This window comes from Lipophrys pholis (genome assembly GCF_963383615.2).
Source record: "Lipophrys pholis genome assembly, chromosome: 18".
NCBI classification, from domain to species: domain Eukaryota; kingdom Metazoa; phylum Chordata; class Actinopteri; order Blenniiformes; family Blenniidae; genus Lipophrys; species Lipophrys pholis.
The window spans coordinates 19,913,657-19,930,348 of NC_137646.1; the positions used below are offsets into that span (position 1 = coordinate 19,913,657).

The following is a 16,692-nucleotide window of genomic DNA, read 5'->3' on the forward strand; positions in this document are numbered from 1 at the left end:
ATCCTGTGAGATTCTGCGCGCTAAGAGTGTGTTGACTCAGTTGAAACGTATTGAAATAGGGTGACGAGGGAATGCCACCTGGGGATTTCATTACATATCGGATCAATGCTTTGTGTAAGCAGTGGCGTGTTCAGCCATACACCTTCTATATCTCTTTAATCTGACGACTTGGCAGTAAATAACACTACATCTACGGGCAGTTTAGAGTGACTGCTTCGATTCAAATGTTTTCAGACTAAGGGAGCCGGTATACTGGGGGGGGGGGGGGGGGGGGGGGGGGACAAAAAACACACACACACATTGGGGAAAACATGCAAACCCCACCAAAAGGTTTTGGATAAGAAACTGAAACTGTTATTATTGCATTACTATTGCCAGAAATATGCACTGAAGGCTTGAAAGAATCTTGTTAGCGTCTCCCTGCTTCGACACACCGAGTGATCGGGTTTCTCCAGAGCCTCATTGGTTTGAATTATATGTGGTGGAGTAAATACAACTGACTCGAATTTTATTGTGGGCAAGCTCAGGCTTGGCGACCTTCCGATTTAGTTCGATGGAAGTCAACGATAGCACAGCTGAAATCTAAGCCTCATACTGGAGCGAAACACAAGTTGGCTTTGAAGCGGAGTTCACACTTCTGCTTTGGTTCCCCGGGAGGAAAAAAAACATATCTGCACTCAGGTTTGGTTTGCTTGAGACTCAATTAGTTTTTTTCCATCTTCGGTCACACAGTCCTGTATTGGTGCGCATGCTTGCCTTAAAGCCAGTTGCGGGTTCAGTGAAGTCCAGTTACCATTTACGTTTTGGCCAGAGCCGTACAAACGGCTAATATAATAGTACTCGGTAGTATCTACATACTGGGATGCTTCTGTGGGTTTTTCACATTAATCACTATTGAGTAGGTATCATATGACATTTCTATATATGTTTTTATTACTGTATCAATACACTTTGATGATATTAGTTTGATGTATGCAGCCCTCCCTGGTCTGAGCTACGATGTTGACATCAGAGATGTTTACATTAGCGGTCCAGCAAACGGCTTCTCTTCCTGTGCTACCGAGACATTCATCACTTGTTTCTCAGCTTCCAGGCCACAATCACCCTGACCAGAGTTTTGCTCCCCCCCCCCCCCCCCCCCCCCCTCCCTCCCTCCTCCAGTTTGCGGCGACATCCATGGCCAGTTCTTTGACCTGATGAAGCTGTTTGAAGTAGGAGGATCACCAGCATCCACGCGCTACCTTTTCCTGGGGGACTACGTCGACAGAGGGTATTTCAGTATTGAAGTGAGTGTATATTTGTTGTTGTTGTCCCCCCCACCTCCACCCCCTCTTGAGGGCTTAATCAAATGTGACACACACCATGTGCCGTGTTTATTAATAACTTTCTCTGAGCGGAGATCAAATCAGGCTACAGATATTGGCGTGGTAATAGGCTTTTGTAATAACTTCAAATGTAGCCGGGACGGCAAATGTCACATCGTTGCTTAGGGTTATCTGGAGAGAGACTTTAAATATGAAGTAAAATACATGTATTTGATCTGGAATGGCAGGTTGGAATATACTAAAATATATATATTTCCATCTTATCGCCTGAAACATGCTTTTATTAATAAAATATTTTAATGGAGCGTGCCGCAGCCCCGTCCTCTGATAGCTCCTTTGAAGGTTTGTCATCTCCCGTCTCTCTCGAGCAGACTTGAAACGCGAAAATGTACCACATGAATGTTTCATTATAAGTGGAGCGCCTTGTAATATGCCACTCTTATGAAACTGGTAAAAAGTCTGACACGATGGCTCCTGCTTCCAGACGACACTCTTAACCATTTCTTCTTTTCTCTCTCCTTTGTCTCAGTGTGTGCTGTACTTGTGGGCCTTAAAGATCCTTTACCCCAAAACACTGTTTTTGCTGCGTGGGAATCACGAATGTCGACATTTAACAGAGTATTTCACATTTAAGCAGGAATGTAAGTAGTGCTTTTTTTTCTTCTTCTCCTACTTTACCTTTGATCTAAACTTAAGTACGGAGCGGATGGAGAATTGAGTTATTCCTTCTAAAAGCTGTTTATTATGTTCTCGGTTCAGCCGCTGACCTCAAGCGCTCACTTAAAAGTCCCCTCTGGTCTGTTGTAGGATTCAGTCCGATTATTGCCCGTCTTGATATTTACACATGTCAGAAGTATTTCTATTGGATTCAGACGGAGAAGAGGGGAAAAAAAAAAAAAAAAACCCGAACATAAGCGCTGTGAATTTGTGCCGTTTTAAAAATATGTTTGGCACCATGGAGAGGCTTTTCCGTCCCAGACTCGCACACTGGCCCAATGTATGAGAGCGGCGTTGTTTGACTTGGCGTGCCGTCTTCTCCCTGCCCTGTTTCCCCACATGACAGGTAGAATTAAGTATTCAGAGCGGGTGTATGACGCATGTATGGACGCCTTCGACTGCCTTCCCTTGGCTGCACTTATGAACCAGCAGTTCCTGTGTGTACATGGCGGACTATCTCCAGAAATCACAAATCTTGACGACATCAGGAAAGTATGTGTCTCATTTGACATCATTTTATAAACTTACTGTGTGTGTGGGTGTTATTCGATCAGCAGGTGGTTTGTTAATGACTTTTGAAAGTCAGATACTCTCTTGAAAATGGTTGCTTCCCCATTTACTTCAAGTATATTCCGCATGCAAATTTGAATGGTGTAATCTTAGCATGATGTGCTGTGAAAATAACCTTGCTTGCAATGCATGAAGAGCTTCTTCCCCGATCTCTCTCAGATTCTGCTCGGGGCTTGGACATGTGGGGGATTGATACCACCGCTCTCGTCCTTCACTCTGATTAAAACTATGTTGAAGAGTGGGATCCTGCTTTCAAACTAATTCAATGATTCCAAATGGATTTTTGTGGCTGCAATCAGAGGGCACGCATAATAGAATTTACTCCATTGAAGTGTCCATCACGCTACCCATCCAGTAATCCCCGAGCTTTCGTTCGAGAAAGAACGATCCTCCACATTGCTTGAAAAGAATTTTTCTTTTTTCTCCCGTGGCTTTCCAATAAAAAAAAAATACTTGAAGGTAGTGAAAGATGGGCGCTGGTTTCAGCACACCATCCATTATGTATGACTTTAAATAAGATTTAAAATCCTTTCAGCAGGCCTGTTAGCCGTAGCCTCGATTTAATTACGATCATTGCTGCGGCGGTTGGCATGGAGAAGGAGAAGCAGAACGTTTTCTCTGCAGCTGTGGGTTGAATGCGTCATTTTTCCACTCAAAACTCACCGACTGGAGATCTCGCTTTCCCCTCCACAGCTAGACAGATTCAAGGAGCCCCCAGCTTATGGACCAATGTGTGATCTGCTGTGGTCCGACCCTCTGGAGGACTTCGGGAACGAGAAGAGCCAGGAGCACTTCACACACAACACAGTGCGAGGCTGTTCCTACTTCTACAGGTGAGCGTTTTCACCACTTCCACTGATGTGATATGTTAGGATTCTGGATTCTATTCCAGCATTGGGTCTGATAAAAGTTGTATTGAAATTGTATTTTTTTTATATTTATTTTTTTTACTTTTGTGATGTAACCACATGAAATTAAACAGCTGTTTAAATTACAAAAAAAAACGGTTAATGACACACGCTTGTGTACCTGGGCAGCTTCACCAAACTTCTCAGACGTTTCTTATACTTATTTACAGCTTTATATACCTGTATATATGTCTAATGTCTTCAGCCGATTCGTCTCACAGATCTCCTTCATCACTCGTGCTCCGGTTTAGCCTGCTCCTCCCAAAGTGCGTCATCCTCGCTCCCATCCAAAGCAATTGAGATGCAGCGTTCGACAACCTTTGATTGTCTTGTTAACAACCTCCTGCACCTGTAGCTGCTTCTCATCCGCTCCAATAATCACCAAGTCATCGTTCGCTGAGCGCACCTCGGCACCCGGCTCAGCCAGGGGTCCGCGGATAAAATAAATGTACGGATAGATTTCAACAACAACCCCCAAAAAAAATCATTTTATATTAAGAATAAGGCCATTTTTTTAATGAAAAATAGGCACCATTCTTTTGGATTAATGATTAGATATTATTACTCAGCAAAAGAAAATGTAGTTTTAAGCTTAAGTTTTCTGAATTATTGTGATTAAACAATGAACCAATGTATTTGACATGTACCTGTCCCGCCTGTATTCTTTAAAAGACCTTTACATGGTCAGAACCTTTCAGCAATTTTGAACTGGAAAGTAAATAAATGAATGCAATATCTCTCTGCATGAACTCTGATCAGCATCGGAAAAAAGTGTGATGAATCCAAAAAAAATAAAAAAAATAAATTCCCCTTTCCTTTTGTTCCTGCCACGTCTCCACTGCGAGGAGGCGAGCGCCAACATGGCGTCTCCAAGACTCCTCCTCAGACCGTCGCCAGTATTTATGTAACCCACATTACCTTCAATTGAGCTGAGTAACTGAACAAACAGAGGAAATGCTCGGAGCAAGCAGCTTGCACTGTCACAAAATGTAATGAACTGGCACATTACCACAAGGCACAGTCCTGTCTCTAAATGTGTTCAGCGCTCCCGCCGCTCATTACGGCCTGAGCGATGCTTACTTGGCCCGAGCCTGCCTGCAGCAAGCCAGCCAAAATAGACAGAACGTCCTGAGGCTCCTGATATGCTTTTTTCCTCTTATTTTTCTAATAGCAGGTGCTTTACAACTATGGGCTTAATAGTATTTTAATGTCCGTGCTTAGAAATTAACTCCCAGTGCCTCCATTGTTTTGTGACGGCATGTTTTTACAAACACTTGCTTTCCTACTTTATCTCAGCCAATACAATGCAGCTAAACCAGTGGTTCAGTGTTAAATGCCCACTATTGTTGTGGAACCAAACGTAAATGTGAGGTATGCAACCTTTCTCAACTCGGACGGCTGATTTGATTGTCACATGTTAGTGTTGTGCCGGCGTCCCGTTTAACCTCCCGCCTTTTGGTCAAAATTCCTCTGGAGTCTTGTTTTCATCAGTGTCCTCCGCTTCATCCGCCCAGGGGACGGCTGCTAATTGGCATCACACTGGCTCTCAGGATTTATGAGAGAGTTTAAGCCAGACCGAGAGAGAGAGAGCCATTTATGGACGTCCCTCCCCTTAAAAATACCCCCCAAAAAACAAAAACCCATCACCTTCTTTGTTGCTTCTGTCTCGCAGCAGACCAATATTTCCTCCCGAGCCGCGGGCGCGCTCGTAACACTTTTACAAACGTAATTCAGGCATGAAATTGCACATGTTTTTCGAACGTGCTTGCTTTTATCATTGCCTCCATTCAGCGGCGTAGAAGGGTCAGCCCGCAGTGATTTCTCTTGCATCTCTCGCCATCAGTCACTCCTCTCATAATAAAGCAACTTTGAAGCTTCAGTTTTTCTCACGCGCCACGTGGAAAGATTTGCACACGACACACTCGTTTCTTGCAGGACTCCTTTGCGGTGTCCAAGGAGCTCATTAACATCTGTGTCCTGTTGTTGGACAGATGGGAGATGATCTGAACTCCGAAACACCCCCCCCCAAAAAAAATAAAAAACTAGGCCAAAACTGTATCTCGTCTACTGAGCATGGCCATATGGCTCGTTTCTGCATCTGCTGCAGGAAATCAAGTGAGAGGGAAAACATTTACTTCTAATTTCTTGTTTCTGATAAAGAAAAACAGACTAATTGCGTTTTTGAGTCGGCGTGGGCATCTGGTTTCTTCTTTCGGAGAGGGTTCGGCAACTTTTTCTAACACCTTCAGGCTTGATGATTAACCTCTGCGCTCAGCGTGCGATTAGCATATATAGAGACACGGTCCGTTAATTTACAGTTAATGTGCTCACGTGGATCTGAAAAGAACTATACATCGAGATACGCAATAACACTGGATGAGAGAGCTCCTCAATAGGTTGACACTTTAATTATTCAATCAATCAGTGGCTTATTGTTGTATATAGTGGGGAAAAAAAAGTTGTGTCAACGAAGATAATGCAAACTTCAGTTTTTATTGCAGCGTGTGGGTGTAGCTCGTTGCTGCGCCCCGATTCTGCAGAGGTGTGAAGCTGAGATTACAGAGCTCGGTATGAAATGAAATTACCACCAGGGAATGTTCCCGACAAATTATTTCTCGAGCCGCTAAACTGAAATTTCAACAAAGACCGATTCTACAAAAGATGAGCAGTGCAAATTTAGCACCATGTATCCAATGCTCACTAAATCCTTTTAACTTTCTAAAATCGTTAATCTGGGACTCTGTACAAATGATGTCTAATTGGACCAACTGGTGATGAAGTGCTGTATCACATGATCTGGCCTCGGAGAAGAACTAAACGGTAATGGCGGATGTTTAATAGTATAACTGGCTGTAGAGCTCCAGCACACTCCAGGGTTTTCTCTGTTGTCGTGTGGGGGACGGTGTTCATGAATTCTAATTGTACTCCTTATTTTTAAACTTGCTGGGATGAATGACAACAGAACAAAAAGGCATTGTGAGTGAGTGGGACCGGCTCAGAGGGACCGGGATCCCTATCAGACTGACAGCGGCAGATATTTACTGCGATTGAAGCGACACAAGTTAGATATCACACATGATAATGGAGTTGCCCTCATTGATTTATCTCTCATCCGCCTCTCGAGGCCTTTGAAGTGCTCTGAATTTTCATTTGCATTGCTGCAGAAGCTGCTACGTTAATAATCCCCAAATTCTACAAATGAAACCGCAGAAAGAAAAAAAAAGTTAATTTAGCCCCTGTTATTACTGAAAGCGAGTCCTCCCACAGTCAAGTCTTTCAGCTGTAAGGGAACAGTGCCACTCTTTGTGAACCATCAGTCACTTTGTTCATTACAAAGCATCCCACAATTCACAGCTCCTGACGTCCACCAGGGTTTTAATCATCTTTGGTTGAAGCACCTCTCAAACGCATGACGTTAATGGCGCTTTAATGGCGGAATACGTCAAAAATCCAGGTTTTTCTCTGAAGAAATCCTGTTTGCCAACGACTTGCCCGTGCCGTTTTTCATTGCGAGTAAAGCAAATTTCCATTGGAAGCTGCTCGGAACGGAAAACTCTGCAGCCTGATTGTTGGCAGTGAGGTCTCACCGCTCACAGACTGAATAGATCAGCATGAGCAGAAAGTGCACACGAGCACTTCCTATTGATAGCTTTTTTTTCTTCCCCTATTTCTGTTTTGTTTTTTTCTTTTAAGAAAAATAAAAGCCATTTGCTCCGAATCGTGTCACACTCGACATTTCGACAAGTTTCACTCTGAAATAAAGGCCCGCATTTGAGCAGGGTCACGCCCACTCATTTTCCAGCTTGAAAGCTCATTTATAAAGTGCACCATATTAGGGGTTATAATTCTAACTCTTGATTAATCGTCCACGTACCTGTTGGAAGTTAAAGAACCTGCTTTGATTCTCGTGTTAAAATCCCCATCTTCACAGAAACACGTCTCTCTATGAGCCACTGTTGGTTTTTTGAACAAATTTAGCTTGAACTCTGTGTTGTTTATCCACCGCTTCTCTGAGCACAATCAATAAGACCCATGACTTATTTAGTTATTTGTATTGATTGTCCTTCTTGGTCTTACTGGGATTTTTCTTGATGTATGAGTAACCCAAAATGTCTCTTTGTTCAACAGCTACCCTGCAGTCTGTGACTTTCTACAACACAATAACTTATTATCTGTCATCCGGGCCCATGAAGCGCAGGATGCTGGGTGAGTGTTGTGGCATTTTGTCTTTTCCCATCACGCTGTCGCACAGCGGAGTGACTCAGACCTGGGTATTAAATGAAAAGCTTTCCTGGTGTCTGCAGCCTGTCTGGAGAGCGGGTCCAGCTCGGCCTGAACTTTAAGAGGCATCCTGTTAATCCAAGAAATGAAAGTGAATCCGGTGTGAGGACTGACTCGGCCAGATGTGATGTGACAAGTTTGAATCATGCAGATCTGCTGATCAACTCATGACTTGCTGATTAGAGATAAAAGAACAAAACAGGAGAATTTGTACCCAAAACTGTAGAAGTGTAATTTATCCCAACCCCCCCCCCCCCTTGCGACATGTGTGGTTGCTCAGCAACAGCTGTTGTTCAGTCGTCTTTTGATAAGCAAAGTGCCCTGTCATGAGCTAAAGCTCGTTGGTTAGATCCCTCAAAAGATAGAATACAGGCAGACACGAACTGGAAGCGAGAGAGGGACACGATATTTAAATATTTATGTGAGACTTTGTTGCTTTACTTATTTCAATTCGTTTTTTTTTGTTTTTGTTTTTTTTTTTTATCGCCCCTGTTACATCATAGCCATCTCATCACACATGAGCAAGCTCGGGCAACAACTTCCCCAGAACTTCTGGGTCGACTGTCAGAGATCCTGCAGGAAGGAAAAGCGACGAGAGACGGATGATATTTATCTAATGGTAACGAGAATGAGGAAAGGAGAGAATTTATTTCTCAGCATTCTAAACCTACAGCAGCTGAACTAGAAACAAGTCCAGGGTAGTCTGAACCAGACTATAAGCAAAGTTTTAAGCCTCAATAATAGTAGATACTGTGTTAAACGAACTAAAACTTGGGTACGACACATAATCTAAATTGTATTTTCTTTCTGGACACTGATTATTCACCCCATTCACTTATTTTCTTCATTTACACATCCGACATTTGATCATAGATTTTTAATCAAGTGCCCTCAAGCAGTTTTAAACAGATTGTAGTAAGCACTTCACTACTTTTCTCCCAGTACTATAATTAAAACTGTGCATTATTTATGTGCAGCATCTACTTGAAGTGTTCTTCTCCAATAGCTAAATTATGTAAATGTTTCGACTATTGTGTTTTTGAAGTCCATGCTTTATTGATGCTTTGGGTCCTAATGGAGGTTTTAACATAAGTAAACAACCTAAACTGATGTTAATTGTTTACATTTTTGCTTCTGTTATTTAAAAATAAAATTAAACCAAACAGTAAAAAAAAAAAAAAAACTGTCTGCAGTTTTAGTACTAACCTACAGAAGAGGTTAGTTTACCTCAGGTTGGGCTGGATCGAACCAAATTGGTATACGATGGTCAAATGGCAGTCCTCACTTCTGACCTCATTTGTTTTCTTTGCATTTAGCAAATCAAACAAAAATTCCCATCACGTGCAGGGAGGAGATAAATAGTCCTAATGTGAGCCACACATAACAGAGACCTCTCCCGGGTTGGCTCATTGTGTTTACATCTAATGTGTGTGTTTCACCTGTAACATAGGGATTAAGTCTCCTGATGCTTAAGTGTCCCCTCACGGTCGTGTGCCACCGTGAGACAAACACACAGTCACAGTGAAAACAAGAGGCACGTAAAACTGCTCCTGCAACGCCAATCCCGAGGGTTATTCTTCTATTAGGTGTTCGCCTGGGGACTGCACTCGCGACACGACCACAAGAGAGACCATTCAGACTGCACCTGATCTGTCCACGGAGGTATTTCACGTGGTGTGCTGGGATAGTGCTATTTCAGTGGCAGAGGTGGAGAAAGAGCAACAAACAGATGAGGAACCGTAGTGAAAGAGATGTATCAGAGGAGGAGGAAGTCCGAGCTGTCTTCTGTACGCTCACCCTCCTGCAGGCCGCACTGACACGGCTGAAGAGCTCCTGTGGTGACAGACCGCTTCACCTAAAGTGTGTGAAGGAACGCAATCACAGATCCATCAGTCTCCACAATCAAACAGAGCACCAGAGCACACATGAGAGGTTTTTTTCTCCCCGGAATACTTCAAATATTCCACTGTGTTGACTTTCCACTTGTCTGTCCATCAGTCAGGGTCAGTAGGAGATCCAGGGACTATGAGTGAAGGCAGGGTACGTCGCCAGGTCATTTAAACCATGTAGCACAATATTCATTTCATTCAGTATGTTTTTTGTTTTTTTTTATTGCATCTGTAATAATAAAGTAGCAAATCCATTTTTCCCCCATATATATTCACATTTTAGAAGTAACTAGAGCAAACTCTGCATAGAAATGCTTCCAACTGGATTTGAACTAACCGCTGCACCACTCCCCTCCCTCTAACTCCACCTGATCTCCCCCTTTGCCGTCCACTTCGCTGCTGTAACGCTGCTAATTTCCCCCTGGCAAAACCAATAAAGGATATTTTATCTGACGTAGCGATCCACGAATGAAACGTGATATTAACGGATGCTTCTCCTTTGCACATTTTCCGCCAGATATCGCATGTACAGAAAGAGTCAGACCACTGGCTTCCCGTCCCTTATCACCATCTTCTCAGCACCCAACTATCTAGACGTCTACAACAACAAAGGTAAGGAGGACGCAGCGTCTCGTTATCAATCCGCAGCGACTCGTAGCACGAATACCTCCGTGTCGCATTCGCGAGCCGCCCTCGGGGCGACACGGCGTTTGCAGACAGGTGGTTCCAGGCTGAGGACGGCTGCTGGTCTCGCATTGTTGCAGATTTTAATGACAGCAGTGGGGACCCCCCCTCCCATACACACACATACACACACACACACACACACACACACACACACACACACACACACACACACACACACACACACACACACACACACACACACACACACACACACACCTACACAAGAAATACACAGATGGAATCAGTAGTATCATGAATGGCTTTATTTGCCTTGTGCATGCAAGCAGGAGTAGTTTACCGTGAGGCCACAGTCGCAGAGTCTTTATAAAATCTTTGGTTTCATTCAGAAGGTACTGTTTCTATCTCTGTTGGGACCCGATGCAACTTTCGCCTCTGTCTTTTTGGATGATTAATTTGTCTCAGAAGCCACATGATTAATACAAGAGGTTCCTACCACATGTGTTTTCACAGAGCATGGTATATTTGACTGGAGTTTATGTCATGTTTTGGTTCCAAATGGGTGAAAGATCATAAAATATAAGGCAAAGTTGTCAGGAGTCTTGAAATGTTGAATGAACGGGAGAGTGTGCCATTGGAGAGCAATCCAGCTCAGAATGAAACGCTTTCTCTTGAGCGTCAGAGCCGTCTGCGTGGCCGATTCTGCCCGAGGGAGCCACCGCGAGGTGAGGTGGCTCAGTGCCTTTTCACTTGGCACGCGGTGACGCCCTATGCTGCGACACAGGCCTGCCTATATGCTGTGACTCAGCACCCTTCCCCTTCCTTCCCCAGAGAACAGACCGTATCTGCTTGAACTGTAGGGGCACGTTCGGGATGGAGGCGGCGGTGGGAAAAACACAGGAAATGGAAATGGGAAGGAAGGATGGAGTGTACGCTGCTTTTTGCCTATTTGTCTTACGGTGAAACGCCATTGGAGAGCATTACGCACGGAAGCAAGGGCAGGTGGGATTCCTTTGATATGAGATTAGTTCATATTTATTTGCTCTTTTTTTTCTTCCCCCCTCTGAGCCGCCTCCACGCCTGCTTACGTGCTCAATAAAGACAGTCAGGAGAAGAGCGAGGCAGCGTTCCTGTCTGGATCGTTGTTTATTATTAGGAACCTATTTGTTCCATGCCAACTAATCTTCCTATGGCTCACAGTCAACACAACGCGATACAAACAAACAAACAAAGTGAAGTCGGGCGAGCGTTGTTTTTAGTTTTGGCAACCGGTCGCTTGGAAAATCCTTTGCACCTTCTTGAGCTCGATATGGAACAGTCAGAATATCTCCAATGCTGCTGCTCCATTCTAAGTTGCAGGGATCCGACTCTCGGCTGAGAAAAGGCCTCCCTGCTCAAAAATCTCACCGTGAAAAGTTTATTTTTTATTTTAAATCCCTCCCATCATTCACTGTCAAAGGCAGACACGTTCCTCACTATTTTCTCGTGACATCTTTTCCCTCAAATACAAACCTAGAATGGCGGAAAACACCACAAATAAACATCCTTCAAGCTGAAAGTCCTGCCAGAGATAATATGTTCAAACCTCATAAAACTCCAGCAAATTACTGAGTTCCGTATTCAATTTATCAATCATTCACTTGCCTCCGCTTGACGGAGTTTACACATTACACAATCCAACAGAGCAGGCACAGTCAGCCAATACAGTCCTGTCAGTCGTGTTGATGCACGTCTGATCAGTCATGTGGGTGGGGTTCATGGGGAGAACCAAAGCCTCGGTAATGAATTGCCCCGCGCTCAGCTTCATGCCGGAGCTCCGGGCCCACAGAGCAGCGCCCATGTGATTGATGGCCAATCGAGTGGGCACATAAATCTTAAAGGGGATGGGGGAGGGAGGAGGCATCAGCATTTCCCATCAGTCCTGCGCTGGGAGTTGGCCAGATAAACCAACAAGGGGGTGGGGGGACAACAAATGCACCTCCACTCAGAACACACTGAGGAGAACCAGCTTGAGTTGGAATAATCAACATGATGCTGAGGATGTGATTCTTAACGCTCATGTACCCATTTTTTTTTTCCCCTGTGCACTCAAACTGTTGGTTTTGCAGTAAGTGTCAGGCTTTGACCAGCCGTCCATCACGGCTCTGACCTCTGAACCCCTCCAGTGCAATAAAAACAGAGGAATGCAGGCACTTGTGAGCTGGCAGGGAGGCTGTGGTAAATGAAAGCGCAGCAGCAGTGATTTAGCAGTTTTCACTGTTTGATCCTTCACGGTTTGAGTCCTGAAGTGACTGCAGCGGAGCGGGAGGGATGGAGGAGGACGGAGGAGGAGGAGGAGGAGGAGGAGGGGTGCAGTTTGCAGTTGTACACTTTGGAGATTGCTTGCGGTTTTGTATTAATGGAATGTTTTCTGCTGCATCATTATTGACTCGGCCAGAAAGCGCGCAGCTGAATCCTAATGGTTTTTATTGTTGGGATGAAATGAAATCTGAAGTGACGGCGGTCTTGCCAGCGACGTTGACGCAAATCTTCTCCTTTACCACCAAGAAAGCAAAGAATTGCTTCATTTGATCCGTCTCACGGCGTTTAAATCTTACATAACCAGATTAAGCCTCCATTCTTTCATGCGGTATTGTCTGGTGAGGCGGCGAAAACGGGAACAAACCGATGGAGTGGAAACTCCACCGATCTCAAAAAGACAAATATGCCGCTGTGGAGTGAAAGGGAAAAGGACGTGGCTGTGGTTCACCCGCAGGTCAAACCGGACCGGGACCGCCTCTGTTTTTGTTTCCTTCCTGCAGGGCCGTCATGGAGGGGCATGACTGGCTCTTGGCCCCCGCCACTGGAATAAATAGCTGCGTGGAAGCCGGGGCAGCGGGTGACGCGAGCACAGCGGAGGGGGGGGATTTCGTCTTTCCCTCCTCGTCACGGGTGGCAGCGAGGGGAGCGTCCCCCGGCTGCAGATGCCCACCCATCTGTTATCGCGCCGGTCATCGCCGGGCTTCCCTGCACTTCTCCCTGAACAAAGCATTTCAGATTGTGGCTCTCGATTTCCCCACGCAACAGGAAATTCCACATTATTGCCAAATGTATATGCTGAGCGGGCTTTTGATTTGTTTGGAGCTGAGGATTATTTAATTATCAAGACTCTGAATCCACTTCGGCTTATTGATTTTAAACTGCGGGCGCTTGACTTATACATTTATTTTTTTCCACAGAGCTCGTAGAAACACCTCAAATTGAGCGATCCATGTACAGAAGAAGATTTGCACGCACGTTGAGAACCTCATCAAAGCACAAACATGTTATATTAAGCAATTTTCATACTATAATAAATCAAAAACATGTATTTCCTCACCGTGTCATTTTAGACACACGGTGCTTTACGTAAATATACAATAACCTCGCAAAACCAGCCGTTTCTCAACATAAAATGTTTTAGTATTCTTCATTTAAATTTTCTAATAAAATCTCTAATGAAGGACTAAAATTGGATTTTTGGAAATACTGTCATATTTTGAGGTTTTTTGATTTTCATGACTAAACAAAAAAAGATAACTGTAGATATACGTGTAATGTTTGAGATTTTCCCCTGCAGAGTATGAAGATGCAAAGAACATATCTTAAATGCAAAGATCATAAGTAAAAAGCAAACAAATAGAAGTAATTAGTTTTATTTAAATTCAGAAGTCAATTCAATGTAAATGAAAGACTTTTACCATGACAGTCTCTGCTGTTAACATGTTCAATAGCGTCACATGAACCAAACATCTGAAGGCAAAACCAATGTGTAATCCTGCAGCCTGAGCCTGCACAGATGAGACGGCCCAGTAGAAGTTCAACCACAGAGGGCTTGGTAGATCGCTCCGGGACGTTTCCTGATCTCCTCTTACACCAAGAGTCGATTTGACCGGTGCTTCTGTGCCGGGTAGAAATGAATCTGTTCGGCTCCATCCTGCCTCCGCCCCGGAGGTGTTGCTGGAAAGCTGCTGCCTCATCTGGGCCGGTGGACTGTAGTGGAGCTGCAATTCACAATGCAACAAGCTGCAACACCTCCAGCCTTCACGTGGTTTGGAGATTTAATGATTTCACTTTTTTCTTTTTTCTTTTTTTTTTGTATTCGTCCTAGTGAAGGGGTCTGCTGTTTGTTTGACTGAAGGAGCTGTTTTTTGCCAACTTTCCCATATATATATTTCTCTGGAGCCGTAAAACATGCTTAGCCTTCAAAATTAAGATACAATTTAGCCATTCTTTTTATCATTTTAATGGATTTTTGGTAGATATACACTGTGCATCTCTTTAGCACTTCAACACACTTTAGTTGTTTTGGAATTATTTGCTGCTTTAACAGTTTCGCCATTTGAGTGGCTGTAGCTATTTTAGACGTTTTACCCTTTTTTAGCAGTTGAAACCAATTTTATTTCAGCTATTTTAGCCACTTGAACAATTTTTTTGACTTTTCAATTGGTTATCTATCAGTATTTAGCATGTCAAGCCACTTTAGTGGTTTTTACTTTTTTAGTGGTTGTAGCAGTTTTTTTTTTAAATTTTAAAATTTTACCAGTTTAGCTCTTTTATGCAATTTAGTCACTTTTATCATTTTATGCCATTTCAGGCATTTTAGCTCTTTTTTAGCTAAAAAAACAGAAATGTTTTCACATGAAAGTTTGATGTGTAAACAGGACCTTAGATGTACTTTTAGAAACTGAACATTTATCAACCCTAACCATATTTTGGAATAAGATAAAAGGGTTTATTTACACATAATGTTGTGAAGCCACTGTGGGCTCCAGACCTTGTACCTCCTTGATGCAATGTCAATAAAGTTAATCTTATTTTGCACAAGTTTAAGAATGAATCAATACTGGTGGTAGTATAGAGGATAAAAAAGGCTTTTTTATCAGGGTCAGTACCAGTGATCCACTAATTAATTTATCATTTGAAAATGAATTCGAAACCATTCGTGAGTTGTTGAGATGTACAAGGACGACGTACCGTCCCCGCTGAGATCAAATGGGAGTGGAGCCTGGCATGTAATGAACCCAGAAGGTCTGAGCAGCTGGCGTGGAGTTCTAACCCGGTGCAACTTTATACAGGAGGTATTAGAGACAGATATGTAGTCAGCACTGAGCGTCAGGGAAGGACAGTGGGAATCTCCCCCTGGTCTCAGAGCAGATTTAACAGTCCTTGTTACCGGGGAAACCGGCTGGAGGCACTCCCTTATGAATTATTAATGAGCAGGCATTGCTGTGAAATATCCCCATTACCATTGCAGCAGGTTTGGCCTCAGCTACCCTGTTGCATCAGCACCGGGGCAGCAGTGACCCCCAGTGGCTGCCGTGCATTGCATGCGTTGCATTCAGCAGAACTTGCAGCTGGTCTCCACAAGTGGCTGGCCCATCCCACAGTATCAGAAATCACTTTGCTGAGATTGTGCTTCAACGCTCTGATACTTCCTCCCGCCACCTGCACCGTCCTGTCCGGGGGAGTTTCGGGGACTTGGAATTGTTTGCGGCCAATCCCATGAACACGTTTGTTTATCATTGCCGGGTGTCTCTGTTCCTTTAAAGGGAATCTGATTTGAAGGCGCGACAGCAGGGGAGCTGACCTTCTCCCCCGCTCTGCCTTTTTCCCTCTGGGCTTCCATGGCTGCATTCAATCAAGTGCCTCAACGATGTTTATGCAGTATGTGATGTTTATGCAACGGCTGCCCACGTGTGCGATTGCGCTCACGCACGGCGACGCACGCAGATAAACACCCACAGCTCTGTCTGAGCGGAGCACGGCGGAGTAATACAATGCTTTTCTTATTAGACCGGCCAGTGTTGATATTGATAATAATGCCACATTAATTATACAAGTATATGGACGCTCCCCCTGTGAGAGAGTGTCAGAGGATGTGTGTATTCATTTGTGCAACCTCGCATGATGGGGGCAGGGGAATATAATGGTCTGCAGCACTAAAGCACCACTTTGACTTGCATTTAGTGCGGTATATGCATTACCATGCCTGATTGATGCCGCACACACACACACACACACACACACACACACACTGGCCAGGCGACATTTTAGCTGCCCGCATGCCAGCTTTCATGACTCGCTATTCCCGAGCCTAAGAGGGTCTGAGGCAGGAAAGTCTCCCCCCCCCCCCCCCACGGTGACCCAACCGCGGTGTCCGCTTTCCCCAGATCTGGGCCACCAGACCAGCCGAGTGTTTCAGAGGAGCTGCGGCCTCTATATACAGCACAGATATATTTATGTTTGGCAGCTCTCGTGTTTTCCTCTACGCCCACGTTCAGCCGGGCTCCTTCATCATGGCAGAGGTCACACGGGGCACACTGCGGTCAGTGTTTG

General features: G+C 44.3%; 1 protein-coding gene across 2 annotated transcripts in view; it reads left to right on the forward strand.

Annotated features, from left to right (window-relative positions):
• LOC308123808 (protein phosphatase 3 catalytic subunit alpha) overlaps positions 1–16,692 on the forward strand; it is a 71,727-nt gene that overhangs the window by 39,320 nt on the left and 15,715 nt on the right. For both annotated transcript variants that reach the window (XM_080486498.1, XM_080486499.1), the window contains exons 3-8: positions 1,162–1,286; positions 1,855–1,966; positions 2,389–2,534; positions 3,306–3,445; positions 7,649–7,726; positions 10,208–10,302. In XM_080486498.1, coding sequence (XP_080342624.1) covers positions 1,162–1,286; positions 1,855–1,966; positions 2,389–2,534; positions 3,306–3,445; positions 7,649–7,726; positions 10,208–10,302 — 696 coding nt within the window. The remainder of the gene's footprint in view (positions 1–1,161; positions 1,287–1,854; positions 1,967–2,388; positions 2,535–3,305; positions 3,446–7,648; positions 7,727–10,207; positions 10,303–16,692) is intronic.